The sequence below is a fragment of the Notamacropus eugenii genome, chromosome 2, assembly GCF_028372415.1.
Source record: "Notamacropus eugenii isolate mMacEug1 chromosome 2, mMacEug1.pri_v2, whole genome shotgun sequence".
Taxonomy (NCBI): Eukaryota; Metazoa; Chordata; class Mammalia; order Diprotodontia; family Macropodidae; genus Notamacropus; species Notamacropus eugenii.
In genome coordinates this window covers 349,816,209-349,838,186 of record NC_092873.1, presented here as the reverse complement: position 1 = coordinate 349,838,186, position 21,978 = coordinate 349,816,209, and the positions used below count along the sequence as shown (strand labels likewise).

At 51.8% G+C, this 21,978-nt stretch overlaps 1 protein-coding gene across 4 annotated transcripts; it reads right to left on the bottom strand.

Annotated features, from left to right (window-relative positions):
- Nucleotides 1-542: 542 nt before the first annotated feature.
- On the bottom strand, nt 543-20,483 carry UBTF (upstream binding transcription factor). Of its 4 annotated transcripts, none has more exons than XM_072646038.1 (21): nt 20,354-20,483; nt 17,299-17,419; nt 14,711-14,886; nt 14,234-14,317; nt 13,976-14,131; nt 11,217-11,281; nt 10,836-10,956; nt 10,357-10,467; nt 9,745-9,878; nt 9,449-9,590; nt 8,403-8,444; nt 7,266-7,379; nt 6,927-7,082; nt 5,851-6,006; nt 5,555-5,665; nt 4,842-4,930; nt 4,514-4,703; nt 2,182-2,229; nt 1,962-2,030; nt 1,690-1,833; nt 543-1,459 (listed from the first exon to the last, which is right to left on the bottom strand). In XM_072646038.1, exons 2-21 carry the CDS (start codon nt 17,354-17,356, stop codon nt 1,334-1,336), a joined length of 2,292 nt encoding a protein of 763 aa, XP_072502139.1. In that variant the 5' UTR covers nt 17,357-17,419; nt 20,354-20,483; the 3' UTR covers nt 543-1,333. The 4 variants fall into 4 exon arrangements, with proteins under 4 accessions (XP_072502139.1, XP_072502138.1, XP_072502140.1 ...); XM_072646037.1 differs by lacking the exon at nt 20,354-20,483 and adding an exon at nt 19,911-20,039; XM_072646039.1 differs by lacking the exon at nt 20,354-20,483 and adding an exon at nt 18,637-18,753.
- Between the last annotated feature and the right edge of the window lie 1,495 nt (nt 20,484-21,978).

The window sequence follows — 21,978 nt, the reverse complement described above, 5'->3', positions numbered from 1 at the left end:
ACCACTTCTGCCTCTCCTCCCCAGAAACAAAACTCCTTAGGGCCTAAGATACCCCACAACCTCATGCCATCTAGGTCAGAGAATCATTACCCCCCCAAAAGAAACCAAACCCCCACACATACATACATACATACACACACACAAAAACCCGAGGAAACAAGGGAGTAACTCCATACAGCTTTCCTGTCTTCTCCCCCCTTCCCCCACCCCCCAAACAAAGTGTCTACCAGGCAAGAATTTGGAATTTGTGAGATTGGGGACCTGCCTTTTTCCCTTGGGGGCAGGGTAGGATAGACAAGACAGGGGAGCCTCCAGTCCGCTTCCCATTTCCCTCCTTTCTACCTAAAGGCCCAAGGGGTCAGACCTCATTTCTTTCTGTCTCTCTCACACACACATACACAAACACACAAACACGCACACATGCTATATACAGGCCACACAGTCACACTTCCACACTCAAGACAATTTAAAAAAAAATGACAGCTCCCCCCCAGTCCCCCCTAACCCCCAAACGACAGAACAGACAGAGACAGTAGCGGAGATCGGTAGGAAACATCTCGTTGACAGCTCAGAGCTTAAAAAAAATTATATACACATATATAAAAAAGACTGCTGCCCTGAGGGGCAGGAGAGCATCTTCCTGCAAGGAGGCTACCAGGGCAGGAGGACTCAGGACCACCCTCATCTTCTTAAAGGACCCCCTGCAAATGTCCCCATACCCCCAGTTCCAACAAAGTGGTCAAGGCAACCAGTCACACAGGGGGAGGTGGGGGGTGAGCAGGGGGTACAGCTCCACAACTCCCTCCCCTGAATGGGGAAAGTGGGGAGTGAGAAGAGCCACATTCCACCCTTCAAAGTCTCCCCACCCCTGAAAACCCATTCCAACCCCTATGTAGCCCTCCGTCCCCCCAGCCCCATTCCAATGTCCATGCTAGGAGCTGTAAGTGCAGTGAGATCCATGGTCCAGGGTGGGCAGCTAGGGGGTGGGGACTGTGACGAGATCCTGGGAGAGGGGAAGAGGAAGAAGGAAGGGTAGACACTGGCTCAGTCTGATGGTCATTCCCCTGGAGGCTCCCCCAGGGCGAATATCTCTCTAAGGTTGCAGAGTCCTAGCCTGGGCTCCCCCCACCTCACCCCCCCCCCCCCCATGCATTTTGCTTTTAAAAAAATGAGGGTGGGCAGGAGCAGAACTAGAGGGGTGAAAAAAAAAATAGGAGCCACAGAGGGGACTCTCCCTTCAACCCCTCCCTAGCCCACAGAGCCCTCCCCAGCCCCCCAAAGGCCTTTCTAGGCCCCTGGGGGTACAGAGGCAGGCCTGGCCTCCCCCCAGGGCTCAGTTGGAGTCTGAGTCAGATGAGTCTCCTGAGGAGGATGAGCTGGAGCTGCTTCCCTCCGACTCATTGTCTTCATCTTCATCCTCATCCTCATCCTCGTCGTCATCCTCTTCATCATCATCATTCTGAAAGGGGTTAAGGACAGCACCGTGATTTTAGGAGAGGGCAAGCCAAAACCGAGGCTCACTCTCCCTCTTTCCCTCATTTCCTTGGCTGCTGCCTATGTGAGGAGAAAAAGAACCTTAACCCCAGCAACCATTAGAATGTGCCCTGAAAGGGGTCTTCTTCATCTCTATCCCCACTGAATACCCACCATGACCTCAGCCTACCCCCCACCCTCTGCATCAGTTCTCACCTCATCCCCATCCTCGCTCTCATCCTCACTGCTAGACTCAGAAGAATCGCCCCCCTCGTCTGAGGAGTCCCCATTTTCATCATCATCATCGTCTTCTTCATCTTCTTCCTCTTCCTCATCATCATCGTCATCTTCCTCTGACTCCTGAGGGCAGGAGGGAGGAACCATTGAGGTCCACTAGGAGCTTCTCCCTGGACCTGCAGAGATCTTGCTTCCTCCTTCCTGCCCCCTTCCCTCCAAAACCCCTTTTATCTCCCCACTTTCCCACTCACCGACTTGGACTGCATGGTAGGCTTAGATTTAGGGTTTGGGCCTCGAAGCTTGGTCATGCTCTTACGTTTCTGTAGGCGGGTGACGGGAAGGGAAACAGAAACAGCACTGAATTTCAAGCCACGTTAGTTTCAGTGAATTTCCTTTCAACTCAAATGAATCTCTCTGCCTGGGCCTTCCCTCTATCACCAAGCCCACCCAGATCCTCATCCCCGGACTCACATTAGAGATGTATTCTTTGTAAGCAGCACGGTCCTGGGGGGATAGACTCTGGAGGACAAGTAAACAGAGAGAAGCATGAGAGGCAGCAGCAAAGCAGGGAAAAATTCCCTTCTACCTCTGTTGAAATCTGGGTGATCCCTCCTAATTTCTACCCCACAATCTCTCCCCCCAAAAAATGTCTGCAAAAGATTTAAAGGAAGAGTGGGGCAAGGATAGGGTTGGCAGAAGAGTTATCTATTAATATACACCTCTCTCCTTTTATCTCTACCACAAGCTTCCATGAACATGAGGGCTATGAAACTAGTAGCCTAACCCTGACACTTTTGAACATTTCATTTTTTAACCTACTTAGCTAGAACCTATAGAAGTGGCCTAGTAGGGCAGGTAGGGTCTAAACACCTGTCCTCCACTTGCTACTTGGTGGAACAAGCCCTGGTCCAGAGTTCTATGTATGTCTCACATAGTTTCTAAGGGAGTGCAGGCAGGAATCTTGCCTTCTCTTTGCGCATGTGTCTTTCCCCCTCTTGTCTTTCCCTCTCTCCATTTGTCTTTCCTTCCTTGTTGGGAAGAGACAGTAGTGACAGAGATAGGGCTAACATGCTTGTTGGATTTGGAGTCAGGTGACCCCAGTTGTTAGCCTTGGACACTGACTAGTCGTGCTGTGGCCAAGCTTCCAAAACCTCTAGGGAGTCTCATTTTCCTCATTTAAACGAGTGTTGTCAATAGCTGCACCGTCTGCCCCACTGGGTTGTCAGAAGGGTGGCCCTTTGCAAAGTCTAATCTTCTATTCTACTGTTGGCTGATATTACTGAATAATTTGAATTGAAGCCGAATATGATTCATCACACAGCTGAATCTGAGCAGCTCGCATCATGCACGTGGGTCTTTTGAATGCTGGATGTCTTCAAACTCCTTTATTTACTATGTTCTGCCTCCCCCACTGGACTATGACAATAAAAATAATAACAATAGTGGCTAGCCTTTACACAGAGCTTCAAGATCTGCAAAGTGCTTTAGGAATATCTCATTTGATCCTCTCTTAGCACTTTTTAGCACTGAAAAGTAATTCTTTCTCTTTTACCCAGGAAACCTGAGGGTCTTCCCCTTCTAGTTTGATTTTTTTTTTCTCTTTGATTAAAGGGGCCATCCCTTGAGAAATTACTTAAAGAAGCTTATTCATTGAATGGGTGCATCTCACTCAAAGTGAGAATGCTATAAGACCTTAGCCTGAAAGGGCCAGGGTCTCCCAGTGCATCCTGATGAATATCTGGCCACTGGACCCAGATGGCTCTGGAGGACAAGTGAGGCTGGTGACCCTCCACAAGCCTCCCTCACTCAAACCAAAGTCAACTGTGAGTCATGTCATCATCTTGATGTCATGCTCTTCTTTGAGAATGAAGGACAAACACAACACAACATGATCCTCACAGCAACCTGGGAGACAGGGGCTATTATTATCCTCATTGTGCAGAGGGGGAAGTTGAGATTAGGTGCCTTGCCCAGAATCCCACAGCTAGGAAGTATATGAGGTAGCATTTGAACTCAGGTCTTCCTGGGGCTCTATGTACTCTGGCACTCCCTAGCTGCCTCTAGGTCTAAGTCCTTTCTTGCTGCTTTGCACCCAGATACGCAGGTGGTTCTTTTCTGTTGATGATGGAGCCAAGACATCTGATTTATACAATTGGTTTCCAGGAGGGAAGGACCTGGACAAATAAATAGCAAGATTCTACTCAAATCTCTGTAAACTGATGGAACTAAAGTCCAAGGCCATACAATGGAAATCCATCACCAGGCCAGAACCTCCATTGCGATGATTCTTAGGTAGCACTAATGTAATAGAAAGAACATAGAGGTTTGATAATAGGGGACCTTGGGCTCAAATCTCAAGTTTTAACAATTACTAGCTGTGAGGCTCCACCCAAGGAGTGAAGTAAACCAGAGCCCCGGTTTTGGAGTCAAGAACACTTGGGTACAAATTCTGCCTGACACTTATTGGCTGTGTGATCCTGAGCAAATCAGTGAACTTCTCTGTTTCCTCACCTGTAAAATAAAGGTGTTGGACTATACCTCTAAGGTGTTACTAACGTCCCTGTGCCTCAGCTTCCTCATCCATATGATGGGGGACTTGGCCCTTTTGGCTCTAAATCTAAAATCCTATGAATTTTTCTAGCTTGAGTTTCCTTGCCTGTGACCCAGAGAGAATAATATTTGCACTTACCTACACTTTGCGTAGCTATTGTGAGGAGAGCACTCTGGAAACCTCCCAGTGCTATGACTGATTTTGTGGGTTTCCCTCCCCCCATCTCTCCTTCCTCTGTACCCCAGCTCTCACCTTGACCCAAAGGTCCAAGTGCACCTTGTACTGCTTCTGTTGCTCTTCTGCTAATTTCTTGTAATGCTCCTTCTGGCCCTGGGAAATCCGCTGCCACCGGCTGCCAATCTCCACCATCCGTTCTTTTAGGGGCAGGTGATTCAGCTCCCCATTGGACAGCAGCTCCTGGGAGAACTTCTGGTAACCGTTCCTAAGTGGGAGGAAGAGACAGACAGGCCCCAGTCACGACGGCAATCCCAGGAGCTTTCTGATTGGAGAAGGTCCCCCCCATGTCCTAGCCCCAACTTTTGGATGTTAATCCCACTCCCTTTCCCAGGTCATGACTTACATGGGAGGCTTTTTAGGCTCCCCCTGGAACTTCATCTTCTTGGAGGAATTAGCAGTTGCTGGGGGAGCCCTCATCTCACTCAGCTCTCTCTAGAGGAAGAAGGGGAAAAGCTTGAATCAGTACACAAATCCTATCCAGCCACCCAACCCAGCCCTCAAAGACAAGCTGTAGCTCAGGGGTGGGGAACCTGCGGCCTCAGGGACACATGTGGCTCTTTAGGTCCTCAAGTGTGGCCCTTTGAATCCAAACTTCATAGAACAAATTCCCTTAATAAAAGGATTTATTCTGTAAAGCTTGGACTTAGTCAAAAGGCCACACCCAGGGACCTAGAAGGTCTCCAGGCTACAGGTTCCCTATTCCTGTAGCTCCTTAACCTGGCCCATTCAGAGCATGCTAGGATATCATGCAATTCAACTCTGTAAACCTTTATTAAGCATCTATTAGGTGCCAGGCACAGTGCTAATCCCCATCCCAAGCCCATCCCTAGGAGGAAATAAAGCAGGGGCAAGGAGCCTAGCAAATTATGGGGGTGAGGGTCAATAACAGAATATGGTTGCCCCCTAACAAAAGGATGGTCTTAGAGAAGCCTGAGAGAACCTGGATCAAGTGATGCCTTAATAACCCAGGGCTGGGCACCAGAGAGGGAGCTGGAATGACAGTAAGAAGGACTCTCCAGCCCACCAATTATCCCAGGCCACCTGGCTCGGACCTACCTCATATCTCTTCTGGTCCTCAGCTGCCTTCTTGATCCACATAAGTTTCTCCTTCTTTTCCATATTGTTCCAGGTTACTTCCATAGCTTTCAGGGCTTTTACCCGGTCATTCTGGCCAAGGAAAAGATGGTCACATGTGGGTAGGGTTCTGGGGGTGTGTGGGTGGTGTTGGGGATCTCCCCCTTGATCCACATGCACCCCAAGCAGGCCTGCTCACTTGGACTCTAGGAGGAAGACACTCCCCTCCCCTTGTCAGAATCTCAATCAGCCCCACTCCACTCAACCCGCCTTCCAACCTTGAAACGGGCCAGGTAGTCCCCAATGACACTCTGCTGCCAAATCTCCTCTGCGGTCTTGGGTGACTCGGGCAGCTTCCCTCGCTCCTCCCTCTCTGTGCCGGGCTTCCTCTCGGACTGTGCTTTCAGGGCTGCCTCTCTTGCTTTGTACTTGGCCTGGGGTAGGTAAGGTCAGAAAGGAGCAGTCAGGGCCTTGGCTGCCTCCAGCAGGCCCACCACTCCTTCTACCCTCAGCCATCCTTCTCAGAATGATGATACAATGGACAAAGGGAGAGAGATGTTTCAAGATGTCTATACCAGGGCAACTCTCACTAAGGTTCTCCCTGGGGGACCTCCTCTGCTTGAGCTGTCAGTGAGGCCTCCAGATGGTACTGTGGAGAGTGCACTGGGATTTGGAAAGACCCGAGTTCAAATCCTGCCTGAAGACACTCACTAGCTCTGTGACCTCTACATTCTTGTTTCCTCTGTAAAATGAGAGAGTTGGTCTCCATGGTCTATAAGGTCCTTTCTAACTCTACATCTATGATCCTTTGATCTGATACTATAGGCCAGGTGCTAAATCTAAGGTATACAAGTGCATTACAAAATATTATCTCATTTGATCCTCACAACAGTGGGAGGTGGGTACTATTATTAATTCCATTTTACAGAGGAAGAAACTGAAGCAAACAGAGGCGGAATGACTTGTCCAGGGTCATGCAGTTAGTAAATGTCTGAGTTAGAGCTTCCTGATTCCAGGCCTGGTGCTCTATCCGCTGCACCACCAAACCGCCTCTAACAATTTGGCTCAAAATGTTGGCTTAGGAGGAAGGGCAGGTATGGGTGTGAGGGACAAAGGCAGCTAGAAAGCAGCTCTTTAGATTTTTCAAGGAGTCAGACACCTTTTAATGGGTTGCCTCCAAGCAGCTTTCTCCTTCCCCAAAGGCAGCTCTAAGCTAATGATCATACTAACTTTTCTGGGCCTCAGTTTCCCCCTCTGTAAAATGAGGGGGTTAGACTTGATGGCTTCTAAGATTGTTATCTTTCCTGGCAGGAGCTAGAAAAGTGGGGGGAGGTGCTCTATGATTCCCCCCAACCTTCTTCTTCTCAGAGAGGTCATTCCACATGCGGGCCAGGAGCCGGGTCAGCTCGCTCTCTGACAGCTCAGGCCGCTCCTCCTGCAGCTGGCGTCGCTTTTCCTCCGAGAAGATGAACATGGCGGAGACAGGCCGCTTGGGTTTTTCGGAGCCGCCCTGGCAAAGACAGGGACCTTAGCAGGGACCTGGTAGGGACCTTAGAGGCCATCAAAAAGCACAGGGCACTGAGTGACTTGTATAGTTTCCAGTGGCAGGGAGCCTGCATCTGAGGAAGTCGCAGGGGTGGTGCCTCACCTCGGCTCTGAGCCCAGGGCACCACTCCCCTCGGTCCACCCTTACCTTGCTGCCATCTGGAGAAGGTTTCTTTGAGGCAGGGCTGGTGGCTCGTTTTCTGTTGATACCTAACATCTTCTCCTCTCCCAAGACACGCTGCTGTTCTTCCTCAGGCAGGCTCTGAGGGGGTGGGAGGGGGTACAGGGTGTTGGAGCTGCTCTTTTCTTCCTTGTCTGAGCCGCTAGAGGGAGTCAGGAATCTTTAAGCTTCCACCTAAGCTCTGCTTTAGGATCACAGGGATCACAAGTCCATAGCCGTGCCTCAGATGCCAACCTCATTTTTTTTTTTTTTTTTTTTTTTTTTACAGATGAGGAAACTAAGGCTCAGGGACTGGAAGTGGGTCCTCCAAGGTCACACAGGGCATTAAGTGCCAGAGGTGGGGTTTGAACCCAGGGAGGTCCTCAGACTTGGGAGCAAGGGCTCTAGGAAGGGAGAATAAAATGGCTATAACAAATATTTATATGGTATTTACTACATATCAGGTACAGTGTTAAGTACAGTAGTAATAATAATGATAGTAATAGTTAGCTATGTGATAACTATGTGCCCAGCACAGTGCTCACTGCTATGACGATGATGGCTAACATTCATACAGCACTTACTGTATACAGGCACAGTGCTCACTGCTATGATGATGATGGCTAACATTCATATAGCACTTACTGTATACAGGCACAGTGCTCACTGCTATGATGATGATGGCTAACATTCATACAGCACTTACTGTATACAGGCACAGTGCTCACTGCTATATAATTATCTCATTTGATCTTCACAACAAGGCTGGAAGGAGGGTGCTATTATCCCTATTTTACGGATGAGAAAACTGAGGCAGACAAGGTTCAGTGATCTGCCCAGGGTCCCACAGCTAATAGGTGTCTGCCTCTAGGCCTGGCACTATATCTGCTGCACCCTCTCACTGATGAACTACTGCCTCCTAACAAACCTCCTGGCCTGACTTGGCTTGTATGAATGTGCTGACAACTCCATGCAAGCCCATGACATTTAGGAGAAAAACTATAGAAGTCTGTCTTGTTGCATTGCATTCCCCCTAGTCAGACCTGACCCCAGGATCCTCTGGGTTCTCCAGTGACCCTACCTCTATCCCTCCTCTCCCAGGGGCTGCCAATGTCCAATACTCACCTCCAGAAAGCGCAGGAGTTCGATTTCATAGTCTTTCTTTTTCTGGGGAAGCAGGGAGGAGTGTTAGTTATGGAAGCTGTCTTTTTCACTCTTTTAAGGGGGAGATGGCTGGGCAAGTCCAGCGTTAGGTCAGGGAAGGCCTGTGCACCATAGAAATGACTTACCCTTTTTAAACTTCTAAAGTTTCCCCCCCTCAGTGTCTACAAACACCATTAATATAGGGGGAATTGGGGGGGGTGTAGATTGGCGGTATGATAGAAAGGGGCACCCACGGTACAGGTTTGAAAAACAAACCTTGTATGACAAAGTTCCTGACCAGGAAGGAATCTCAAGATCCTATGTTCTGAAGGGCAATGGTCCTTGTAGGGAGAAGAGATAAGAGCTCTGGGTTCTGCTGTTATTTTAGAGAGGATGTATGGGGGGTTAGAGGAGGGAGGAGAATGAGAGGCTGGGGAATTCACTAACCATGCCAGCAGTTCTCAAAGTGTGGTCCAGAGGTCCCTGAGGCTTCCCTAGACACTTTCATGATGTTCATCTATTTTATAGTCACAACTATTTTCACAATAATACTGTTTCAATGTCTAACATGGTAACTATCAGTAGACATAACCTACATAAACAAAAGCTCTTTAGGGGCTCCTCAATAATTTTTAAGTGTATAATAAAGGAGTCCTGACACCAAAAGGTTTAAGAACTGATGTACCAGATTGACAATTACTAATTGAAATTTTTGTATCGTGGTCTACTTTGATAGTCTGACAAAGCCAATAGATTTCTCAGGTTTTTAAATAATTAAAGTAAATTTCAGCTAGATATTAATGGGAAAAAAAAGATGGAATTTTTGGAGGGATTCAAATTCATGGGTCCCTCCTTTGTGGAGAGTGTGAAGATCTAGTTACGAACCCCTGAACTGAGCTATCCACCATTAATGGATGGAGAGAGGCAGATAGCTTTGGGTGTCAGCAGTGATTGGGGTGTGTGGCTAGTCCTCTATTCTCAACCCTCCCACCTCCCATATCCTCTTCCTTTCCCAAACCTACACTCACCTGGTCACACTTCTTGTGGTAGGCATCTTTCTCCTTCTGGGAAAGGAGCTTCCATTGCTGGCTACAAAGCACCATTCTTTCTGTGCTTGGTACATCCTTCATGTTGGCCATCAGCTCCGCACAGTAGAGAGAGTAGCTATTTCTGGGGGGAGTATGTGTACAGGTCATTAAGAGCAAAATGCCCACTTATGGTTTTAGGGGACAAGTCATCTAGTAGAGGCCATGTGGAAGTTACCAACCACCCCCTAGCTCTCTGTTCCTGCCCTCCTTTTCCCCAGTCAGGGAATAACTCTTACGGAGGTGGCTTGGTGGGTCGCCCGTCAAATTTGTCCTTGAGCTGACGCTCTGCCTTTGTAAGAGTGGACTTGGTGATGCCTTCCTCGCTGATGTTGAGTTCGGGATGCTTCTGGATGTAGTCCCTCATGATCTCCTGCAGAGTCAGGGGTAGGGTGGAGGGAGGGGCGAATGGGGGGAAGGGGTTAGCAGGGATAGGTTGTGGGAGGCCAGCCGCTTCTGGGCAGAAAGGGGAGGAAGAAGCTGGGGGGATGGGAGCAGCCAGCTCTCTGGCCATACCCTTACCCCCTGGCAAAGGGGGTTGGGGGTGGGTTGGTTTAAAAGCGCCCTGCCCTGCTCTAGCCTGAGCCTTTAAGAGGGGTCAAGGGTAGGAGGAGGGAGAGGAAAGGGGGCCACGATGGCCCCTCCCTCTATTTGGGTACAGGGATTAAACGCCTCCCTTCGCTCAGCCTGGAAGTAACTTCCCAAAAACAGAGCGAGGTGGCCATAGAATAGAGTGGGTGAGGGTAGAGGGGTGAGGGGGCCCTCTGGGGGTCCCCTGCCCCGCCCCAAGTCATGAAGAGCTGGGGTGAGGGGCTGGGGGGCCCAGTGGTGGAATGCAGCGGAAGCCTGACCTCATACTCCTTCCGCTGCTCCAGGGCCTTATGAATCCATTTCAGCCTCTTTTTGTCCGAGAGCTGAGACCACTGCTTCCCCAGGGAGTCCTTCACCTCCTTCGTAGTGGCCTGGAAACCAAAAGCCGTCAGACACACACAGGCAGCCCGGGCAGGGGGAGGGGGGCAGAGAGACCCCCTCCCCCAAGGAGGGGGGACAGGAAGCCACGGGAGGACACATCAGCGTCCTCCACGGGCTGGAAGGGAAGGGATGGAGAGGAGGGTCCGAGGAAGGCTCCCCTCTCTCCCTCTCTCAGGATAACAAGCGTGCGCAGACACTCTCACACACGCACACTGTCCAGCCCCCGGCCTTGTCCATGCAATTCACCCCCCTGCCCATGGGCTCTCCTTTCCTGCTCCCCACCGCCGTGCATGGCCTCACCTGGCGCAGTTTCCCAACCCTCCCTCCCCTTACCCCTCCCAAACCCCACACCACTCACATCAGGGCGAACTTTCAGATACACCTTCTTTTCATGGGTGTACCATAGCTGCTGGGGGGTTTTGGGTTTCTCAGGCACATCCGACTTCTTGGCATTCTGGATTAGGTCAGGGTGATCCTCCCTAGCCAGAGGGTACCAGTAAGTGGGTGCTGAGATAAGGACCCCCAAGTCAACTACTCCAATCCCCCCTCTCATCCCTATCACAAGGTACTAAGGGTCAATTTGGCCATAAGCTATGACCACCTCCCCTACCTCCCCATCAGGCTACATTCTCCACCAGGGTCTGCTTAAGAATCAAATCCTTCCACAAAGTAAATACACTGCCCTAGGCTGGTTGCCTTCTCAGGTCAGCAAGTCCCCTCTCCAACCCCACTCCCTTACCTGAATCGAGCCAGGTTTCGTTCAAATTCCTGTTTCTCTCTCTGGAAGTCTTGAATGTACTTCATCTAGGGGAGGGGAGGAGGGGTTACCATTTGGGCCAAGGTCTACCTTTCCCCACACAACAATATGTCCCAGAAATTTACCCCAGTGGGAGATTAGGCTTAGGGAAGGAAGATGGTCAGGCTAGCCAGAGAGGGATGGTCTGCCTGCCTTTATTAGCAAGGGCAGAGGCAGAAGACTCAAGGGCACCACGACAGAATGCCAAGTCTGTCTCTCTTACACATCAGCTCTTCTATCCTTTCTAAGTACTGGCTCCAAATCTCACCTGACACTACCTGTGTGACTTTTGGGAAGCCATTAACCTGTTTCCTCATCTGTACAATGTGCTGTACAGATGAGATAGCCTCTTAAGGTCCTTTCTGGTTCTAGAACAATGATCCTATCAGCTTTTTCTGTGCCCCACTTTTTCCCTGCTGCACTGTGAGATTTCCCAGTGGGGCTAATGAGAAAGTTTCAGGCATCAGGGCAGTGAAAAAATAACACTGAATCTGAACCTGGGTTCAAGGCCCTACTCCAGTACTTCCTAGTACTGTGACACTGGCCAAGTGACGCATTCTTTTGCAGTCTACCAACTTCCATAAGCCTACTGAGAGTCTCAAATGAGAGGTTACATAAAGTGTTTTATAAACCCTAAAGCACCGAGTCAGCATGAAGTAGTCCTACTTTACTTTATAGGACTCACCTGTTCCTGAAAAGATGACTGAAAGTGGAATATTTAAAATCTGTAAGGGGCAGCTGCTATTTATGTTTATCAAACCCTGATTTACTTTGCTTCTGTCAAGCTAGTATGCCCTAAATGAACTGCCTTATTTATAATTAGATTTTTGACTCTTGGGTTTCCTCCAGGGTCACACCTTGGAACTCCTATCCCTTGTCTCATGGCCTGTCTCCATTCTAATTTCTTTTGTATTCTATCTCCCAATTTTATATCGCTTCTCTAATCTTTCCCTCTCCCATACAAGACATTTCCTGTCTAACCTTTATTCATAATCATGTTTCTTCCTATTGTTTTCTCCTTCCTATCTCAAATCATAAGAATTATGGTTGGTGGGGCAATTATGAGATCATGTAGTCTAAACCCATCTTACAGAGTGAGGAGTTGAGAGGCACAAGACTTAATGTGTCCATGGCTACAAAGAGAATAAGAAGCAGTTTGAGAATTTGGTCATCCTCCACCCCACTTCCCACTGATTCTCTCAATCTTCTTCCCTTTCTTTTTCTGAATTCTATCTTTATACTTCCCTATTTTAAAAATTATGCCTTCTTCACTTCCCCCACCTCCCCGCATTGAAGAATTCTAATGTGTTTATCCCTTTTCTTCAATTGCCTCAAACCTCCATTTTATCCTTCCCACCATTTTTTTCAACCTGGGATGTTTCCTAACTTTCTTCCCCTTTTAGTGTTTTCATTCTCTCTTTAAGACTACTTTAATTCTTATCTCTTAGAGAAAACAGAATGACCAGTTTGGAAGGTCATATAGCTCACTTAGGGTAAATCCTTCATTTCACAGGCAAAGAAAACTGAGACAGCCTAGGAGGGATTGGTCACACTCTGAGCATGTGCAAAAACCCAAGTGACCCAACTCCCAGATCTATGGTTCTTTCCATGAGACCATGCTGCTTCTTCCTCTCCCTTCTAGGTTGTTTGTCTATCCTTCTCTGTGTGTACACGTAAACAGTAATGTATAGACATATATGCATAGGTGAATATAAGCACATAGCTATGTAGTCACCTCTTGCTCTTTTGGTCAAACCAGGGCAAGAAGCAATGATTTAAAGAAATGGGGTTCCCATCTGATTCTGAAATATTTACAATTATTTTTGAATGATAAATTTATCTTCCTCATTGTCTGGCTCAGAGCAATGCTATTCCCTATGTATAACTTGTTCTCATCTCCTATTCTCCGCCTGCCTCCGTTTTTCTTTGTCCAGTCTCTTCTCTCTTTCTTTCCCTTCTTTGATTCCTGCTTCTCTGTCTCCTTTTTTATCTACATGTCCTAGCTATCCTAAATTCTAGCCACCTGTGCCAACCTTCTCTTCTTCCCCCAGTCTCTTCCTTAGGCTCCATCCTTAACCCTATGGTTATGTTGTGGTTTTTCTCCCCATTTCTATATTACTGGTTCATTGTGGAAGTTCTACATAGAAGCTGTCAATCACTGTGTGGTTTGGTCAGTCCCAGCTCATATGCAGCTTCCTGCCCATCAGTTTTCCTGAAACTTAAATCTTAAGCCATGAGTGGGTGTACCTACCTCTAGCATGCTATCAGTGTCTTTAAGAGAGCATGCCTTTATGCATATCTGTGTTTGCAGAAGAGCCAAGTATGACTATAATATGGATTTGAGTTTTGGACAAACTATATGCTTGACTGCCAAGTGTTATGGGGATGCATGTATGTGGAAAAAAGTGTTCAAAAATAAATGTTTATGGGACAGAAATGTGTGTATGTCTTGGTGTGCACATACCTGTACCATGCCTCCTTGAGAGAACACATGGTCTTGTACAACAATAGTAAGTCTATTCCCACCTGAATTCACTTATATATGATGGGACCTGTGAGTGAATGGGTGTGGTTCAGTCCCAACTTGGAGCATCCACTGTGTGTGTATGTGTGTTATGTGTCTTGTGTGTATGCCTGTGTGCCCTCTGTAATACAGGCAAGGTAAAACCATTCCTCCCGCCTCTCTGTCCCCCACCCCCCACCTTCTTCTTCTCAGGAAGCTCCTTATACTTCTTAGACAAGATCTTCGTCAGATCCAGGTTGCTCATCTCTGGGTGAAGTTTTGCATACTTAGCCCGCTTCTCCATAAAAAATCGGAAATAAGGTGTCAGAGGCTTCTTGGGGAAGTCCGGATGTTTCTGGAAGGAGAGAGGCCAAAGTGATAGTCAGGTTCAGCCTTCTCCTCACCCTACCCCAAACCTATTTCCCTTCTATCCTCATCAAGTCTCAGAAAGACTCACCTTGAGTTTTTTGCCTTTGTAAGGATTCTTGACATGTTCCTGAGCATCCAGAATAAGTTCTGTCAACGTTCGGAATTTCCTTACCTTAGGGAAAACAAAAAATGGTATTGGGGATGTCAGAGGCTGGGATTACTGCTCACTCAAACCTCATTTCCTTAGGTAATAACCATGTTGTCAAAGTAAAAAGCAAAGCCCCAAGCTAGGTAACAGGCACTCTTATTCATCAGGAAGAGAGAGAAAAAAGAAACAAGGAGAAATGGCGGTGGAGGAGACAAAGGACTAGTAAAAGATGGTCACATCTAAAGATACACAGAACCATCTTCTCCCCCCAGTTACCAGGTGAAAGACAAGTCATACTCTTTGCAAAGCCAACCACCCTCCCCCCCATCAAGGTAGATAAGGATACCCATACTGAACAAATTATGGTAGTCTGCCTTAGGAGACTAGAGCAGATATTAGTTTAGCAAAGATGGTTACCTCATTAGAGATCTCAACCCATTTGAGTTTGCACATGTCCCCAGAGAAGTCCTTAAAGGCAACTTTCTCCCAGTCCATGTGTGATTCTGTGGTTTTGAACTTGGAGCTGTCATTAGAAGGCAGATTGTTCTTCATGCATTCCAATAAAGTCAACATATCTTCCTGGGACCAGCGGTCTGTTGGGAAGGGAGGCAAGTAGACGTCACTATCATATAAGCTCCCTGAAGGCAGGGGCCATTTCATTTTCTTCTTGTCTTTGTATTCTTCTCACCTTGCTAGGTACACCTGGCACCTAGGTGTTTTCATAAATATTTCTTTGCTGAACCACACTGACCTCCAAAGTCCAGCTTCCTTTAGGACCCAATTTGTCTCCCTGAGGAATACATGGCAGAAGGCTCATCATTCCACACACAAGAGGTGAGCTGAGGCCAGCTCCAATTTGCTGTCCTTAGGAATTTTTTTTCCTGTTTCCCACCACCTCTGTGAAATAGTAGGTAGCATCCAAGTGATACAGCCATACCTCCTATTTCCCTTTGACACATGAGCAGTGTTTTTATAGGATTACATACTGGGCAGGGACCTTAGATATCATCTCTTCCAACCCTCTTATTTTATGGATGAGCAAACAGAAACCCAAAGATGAAGTGAACTGCCCAAAGTCACACAGTAACAAATAGCAGAGCTGGAATTTAAACTTAGCCTTGCTGTGTCTTCATGTGGGATTAGTCCTAGAATCTTTCCCTGTACTACTTAATATCAAAAAATAAACTGAAATCATATGGAAAAGAAAAGACCTCATTAGATTAAGGAACAGAACTTTAGCTTAGGCTAAGTAGAAGGAGGCAGTTTATAACCTGGGATCCTTTCTGAGGAGGATAGAGAAGAAAATAATTTTCTATCATATTATTCTAATGGAAAAGGGAAGAGCAAAAATTTGCAGGGACATAGAGGATGTCCTTCCCAATGGGGCCGGATGTAGGGACTGCTGCACAGCCCACAGAGTTCAGCTGGCTTCTCTAAGAGGGGAGGAAATGGGGGAGGCAATGCGTCATAACAGCTGCCAAGTTGTAGTTGAGGTTTAACACCCTGGCTGTGGATGTGGGAGAGACCCTGAGAAACTCACACAGATGTTTCTTTATCACATCTCGAAACCAGAGGGTAAATCAGGGACATCTTCAGTGCCCCTGATCCCACAAGAAAGGAATACACAGGGAAATTTCTATAGAGGCAGGAATAATGGATTCCTAATGAGATTGGGGTGGGAGGAGAGAACTGCCCCTTGGCTGGACAAAGAGGTGGACTGGTAGGAAACTGAAAAGCTACAGTCTCAAGCAGAGGGGCAGTATTCCTTGGGGAGGTTCTGGGAGGGTATGTGGCCGGGGGGGGGAGGGGAGAAGATTGGGTGCCTTGGAAAAGAATGTCTAGCCTTCTTGGCTCAACTCTCTAAGAAACCAAAGATGGGGATTTGAAACAGCTGTTCCAAACAAATCCAAGTCCAAACCCAAAGCAAGCATCTGGGTTTCTTTTTTGTCCTGTATCTGTATTGGTTTAGGGATGGTGAGGGAGAAAGAAGAGAGCTGTTAAGCAGCATTCCCAAGGACTAGAATCAATGGTTTATTAATTTTCATTTTTATCCAGTAAGTAACCTGCAACAGACATAGGTCCTTCCTAGCATAGGTCACAGGAAGCCATAATCCTCTCAGGGCAACGCCAGATGCTCCAATCCCTATCCCCTCCCCCAACCTCCCCTTTCTCTGACCAGGCTGGATTTTTTCAGTATTCCAAGAGTGAAAAGGGATTTGAACATGGTTGCTCAATACAGTAACCACAATGTAACTATAAAGTAACCATAATGAAGCCACTCCCCCAACCCTAGAAAATCATATCAATTTAGTAAAATTGAAACCTGTCACCTTCCCCCCCAAATCCCCCTCTTCATAGCCAAATCCCCTCCAAATCCAAAGTGAGAGGTGAATTGTCTATGGCCTCACATCAAAGGGATACTTCTACCACTTCCACAGCTGGGTGGAGCCCAAGAGAAATGGGGCATTTCATTCTGTGAAGATTGAATAACTTAAGCAATCTCTTATTCTTAAACATCAGGATGGAAAAAGGGATATGTGTGTGTGGGGGGGGAAGATAGATGTTTTCTGAAATGGAGGACAAATAACTTAGATCTATCCAGTCTTGGAGAGCAGCTGCTTCAAGGGTGTCTACAGATTTGTAATGTCTTCATTCAACAAACATTTATTGGAGACCTACTATGTGCAGTTTTCTGAGTTATACAACGATAAATAGTAACAGGCTGTTTGCCCTCAAGGGGCTTCCAAAGTCTTATTCTTTGTGCTTTATGGGATCCCATCCTTCAAGCAAAAAGGATGCTTTTGCTCAAAGTGTTAAGTAGTAAGCACTGCTGAAGGCAGTACAGGGAACTGGTGGGAGTGAAAAGAACATCCCACCCCAAGATTATAGATCTCACACCTTAAGATGGGGGGAGGTGGTGTTGGTGAGAAACTGAGGCTCCCCACAGAGAAGTGACTTTCTAAGCACTGGGTGGGGGTTGGGGGTGAGTGTAAGGGTTCTCCCACCTTGGCCTTTTGGTACGGCCATCTCCAGGTCGGTGGGGCAGTCAGCTTCTCCGTTCATTGTCCAGCTGTCCAGCTTCTACTTCTGTCCTGTTGAGCCAGCCCGGGAGTGAAAGGCTTCACCCTGGAAAGAGCACACCCATTCCCCAATTCAGCCAGGCTGGGAGCACCGGAGGCTCTCCTTCAGCTTCTCCCCCTGAAAGAAAGGGGGCAGTCTCCACACTTCCCACCCACCCTCTGGACTACCCCCTACTCTATGCCCACCCCTGCAGCAGGGCTCCGTCTAGGGGAGGTGGGCAGGCTTGCAGGAGTCCTCCCAGGCCCCCACGTGTGTGGTTGCTCAGGGCTCCAGGGTGCAGCGAGCTCCACCCCAAGGAAAAAAACAAAACTCTCTCCACGCGCGGAGGAGGGGGTGGCCGGAGGAGAGGGGGGAGGAGAAGGGCGGGTAAAGGGCGCGCGCCGCCGCGGGAACAGGGGCGCGCGCGCCAGTCTCCTCCTCCTCCGCCCCCCCCATTCCCTGCTCCCCCCGCCTCCGCAGCCCGGCGGGGACCCGGACGCTGCGCAGGCACCGCCAGCCCCGGAGCGCCGCGGCCGCACCGCCCCCGGGGACCCGGATCCGGATTCCTACCGCCCTCCCCCCCTTCCCCGAGCCGCCAGCCCGGGCCAGCCCGCCCCGGGCCGAGCAGCTGGAGCTCTCCCCTACCCCCAGCCCCGGGGGAACCCGCCGCCCCCCGATCCGGAGCCGGGCTCAGCAGCAGCCGCGGCCCCAGCGGTCGGAGTCAGCACCTCCTCGTCCCCCGGGCCTCGCGGCCCAGCCCGGGCGGCGCCCCCGCCCCGGCCCCCGGGGAGCCGAGCCAAGGCCGAAAGGGAGGGAGGCAGCCAGGCGGGGAGGCGGGCGGGCGGGCAGGCGGGGGCGTACAGGACTCGCCGTCCCCGCCGCCCCCTCCGGCGATCCGGGAGAACTGCGGCTCCCGCCCCGGGAGGAACGCGGGCTCCCCCGCCCCGCGGCCAGGCTCGGCCTGGGCCTCCCCGCGCCCGGCTGCCCCGCGCGTCCTCCTCCGTCTGCCCAGCGTTCTCTTCCCCCCCAGCCTCCTCCTCCTCCAGCTCCCCCCGGGCAGGATTTCTCCCGGGGGCTCGGGCCCCCTCGCGCGGCCTCCAGCTCCGTCCTCCTGCTCCAGCTCCTCGGCCCCTGCCCACGTTCTCCGGCCCTTTCTCCCCTTCCGTGCTCCCGGGGTGCCGTCCTCCCGAGCTCGGCCCTCGCTCCCCTCCCTCCACGTTGCTCGATCTCGCCTTCCGGCGCAAGCTCTCGCTCTTCCTCCCCAGCCCTGGTCCCGCGATTACCGGGCGCAGCTCGGCGTCCGGGCGCCCCGCTCCCGCGGCTCCCTCCTCCCCCGCTCTGCCGGGCACAGCCGCAGCTCCCTCCCGCGGCAGCTCCTCCTCCTCCGAGCGCGGCTGGGGCGGCGGCTGCTGAGGCGGCTGCTGCTGCTGCTGCTGCTGGGGCGGCGGCGGCTGTGGCTGCGGCGGCGACGGCTGCTGCTGCTGCTGCTCCTCGCGGCGAAAAGCACAAAGCACAGCGCCCTCCGCCTGCAGGCAGCCAGCCCGCCCGCCGGCCGGCCCCGGGCTCAGCGAGCACACCCCCCGTCGCCGCTGCAGCCTCCGCCGCCGGAGCGGGAAGGAGGAGGGAGAAGGGAGGAGGAGGAGCGGGGAGGGGGGGCGGGAGAAGCGGGGCAGCGAGCGCGTCCTTCCCCGTAGAGCGCACACCGACCCCCGGGGAGCGAGCGCCCGCCCGCCCCGAAGGCTCCTCTCCCTCCCACAGCCCAGCCCGGGCGGGCTCCACGGGGGGCAGCTGGGAGGAGGGGCGGGGAGCTGGGGGGGACCCGGGCGGCCGAGGCGGAGGGAAGTAAGGGGGGGGAGATGGCGGCGGCAGCGGTGGCTGGTGGCGGCTAGGGGGGGGCCGAGGGAAAGAGACACGCAGCCGCCCGGATGGCGGTGGAGATCGGGGCCGGGGAGAAGGAGTGAACTGGCGGCGAGAGCGACCTCCCCAGACCCGTAGGAGAACTAGCAGCCTCGGCCAGAGCTGGAGGGCGCAAGGCCCGGGCCCAGGAGAGGGGACTCCCTGACCCTGGGAAGGAGCAAAGGAATCTCCATAATCTATTTTCTGCAGAGCTGGCACAGAAATTTTGCTTCTCCGTCTACCTCCCGGGGCATAATCCGTGCCCTCTTCCCTCTGCTAGCTCCTCGTTACTACCACTACCTTCACCCCCAAATCGGCGCTGCGGGGCCGGGGAACGAGCTGGCCGCAGAGCGGCGGCTACCGCTTTCTCCCCTTTCTCGCCGGGCTTCGCTCGCCTTCTCAGAAAAACACTGTCCCAAAATCTTGTTTAAAAAAAAAAATCACAGCAAACCTCCCTTCCCCCCCATTTTTTTCCATTTCTCTCTACACCCCGGAAACGCCGCGGGAATCGGGTCTGAAGTGCTGCCTCCAAGGAGCAGGCTCAGTTCGGCTCGGCATGGCTCGCTCGGGCCTTCCCCGAGCGCATGGAGATCCGCCTCCCGCAGCTCCTCTCTCCGTTCCCCCATTACCCTGAAATACGGCGACGCAAGGGCTTCCTTACCCGGCTCCGTGTATCTAGGTGTGGGGTCGAGGGCCGCGGGGGATCCGGGGAGCGGTGGCTGGGCGAGGGAGCGGGACGTAGAGCCGATCCGCAGCTACCGCTGCAGCCGACGCCAGGGGAGCGAGTCGCCAGACAAAGCCCGCGATGGCGAAGCGGAGGGACGGCTAATGGCGAGCCACACGCGCGGCGCTCCGCCCGCCCCGCTCCGTCCGCCCGCCCCGGCGCAGCGCAGCAGCGCTCCGAGCGCTCGCCCTGTCAGTGCCCCAGCCCCACCGCCGCCGCCTCCCAGGCCTTCCCCGGCCTCTCCTTTCCCCCTCCTCTTCGGCCGAGCTCCCTCAATCTCCCCCCACCGACCCCTCCCCTCCCGCTGGGGGGCTGGAAAAAGGAAAAAACCCCACCACTTTTCCCCTCTTTGTGGCTTTCCCCTTCCTTCTCGCACTCACCTGCGGAGCCGCCGGGAGGGCCGGGGGTGGGGGGCGAGTGGGGCTGGTGCCGGGGAGCGCTGGTTGAAAGCTAGCCAAGCTCTGCAGCGCCCGACCCGGGCGTGGACTCCGCCGCCAGTCCCCGCAGAGAAATCGTCCTCCTACCCCCGCCTCCATCGCTCTGCTTTTTTCTTCCAATCAGCCGGGCGCTTGGCGGCTCCTCCATCCTCCAGCCAAGCTCCACAGCCCTACAGCGGACTCCACTCCTCCATCTGCTCTCTCCGGCTCCTCTCTTCCCTACCCTGGGCTGGAGAAGAGGGGAGGGGGGTGGGGGGGGAGAGAGACGGAGGTGGATTTATTAGGAAACCTGCTTCTCTTTTCCCCGCACACCACCCCTCCCTCCCTTCTCTTTTCTCCCTGGCTTCTCTCCCTCTTGCTTCTTTTCAACTCTCCCTTCTCGCGACTAGGGTGTTGTGTGTGTCTCTGTGTGTGTCTGTGTGCGCGTTTTTTTTTTTTTATTGCTCTTTGCTTTTGCAACACTGAAGCCAAGAGAAGAGGAGGAGGAGAAAGGGGGGGGGTATGATATGTCTAAATTCTCTTCTTATATTTCCAGAAAAACAAAAAAGCACCCCCCCCTTCGGTTCCAGCTCTGTTCCTTTAGGGCCTTCTGGTTTTTATGCCCCTCCGTGGAATTCGTAATACGCGTGATTTTCTCCAAAAGTTCTCCCCTAGGGTGGGCGATGATGCTGAAGAGGGAGGCTTGTCACCAACCAGAGAGAAGACTCCCCCTACCTCCCACCCCTAGGCGAAAAAAACCCCCAAACCCGAGCTCGAGAGCGAAGGGAGAGCTAGGAGCGAGGCGGGGCTCCGGGGAAAGGGCTGGGGAGAGGTGCAGATGGGGAGCTGGATCGGCCTTCTCTCCTCTCTCTCCCTCTCGGTCTGTCTCCTTTTCGCCCCAGCGAGATCCCCCTTTAATTTTTTTTCTCCCCTTTAATCTAATTTCTTCCAACTCCACCTTTGTTGTTATGGGCGTCACGGTCCGGCTAGCCAATCCCCACCACGGGATCAGCTTGCTTGTCAAAAAGGCCTGGGTCATCCCGGAGAAAGGGCGGCTGGAGCAGTCTCAACCCCCCCACCCCCGCCCGGCGCGAGAGGCGCGGGAGGGACCCAGGCAGCCCCAGCCCCCGCCTGCCGAAGCTGGCCGGGATCCCCCTCTACTCCTAGGCGGCCTCTTTCCTGTTAGGCCTGCGTCAGGGGCGGGGAGAGAAGGAGGAGGCATTTCTCAGCTTTAACTGTCCCTCCGGGGCCTGGGGTTTATCGGAGACTTGCAGGGGGTGGGGGGCGCCTGGGCCCTCCCTCCTCCTCTGCAGGAGGTTTCTGCTGGCCGGTTGGTTTTCTGTCTCCTCGGCGGAGGAAATGGCTCTTTCAGCCCTGGGAACCCGAGGGACCTTCTAGGAGGGGAGCTCCTCCACGAGGCTTGTACTGGTGCCTGGGCCGGGGTGGGCGGTGGGATGGCCTTTCTCCTCGGGCGGAGGGCAGCGAGGCTCGCCCTGCACTCTCACGCACACTCTGGTGCGGATACAGTTGCTTTTCTCACCCACAAAGCATGTGTTTAGGGGATGGCCGGACGCTTGTGTATTCCCTCC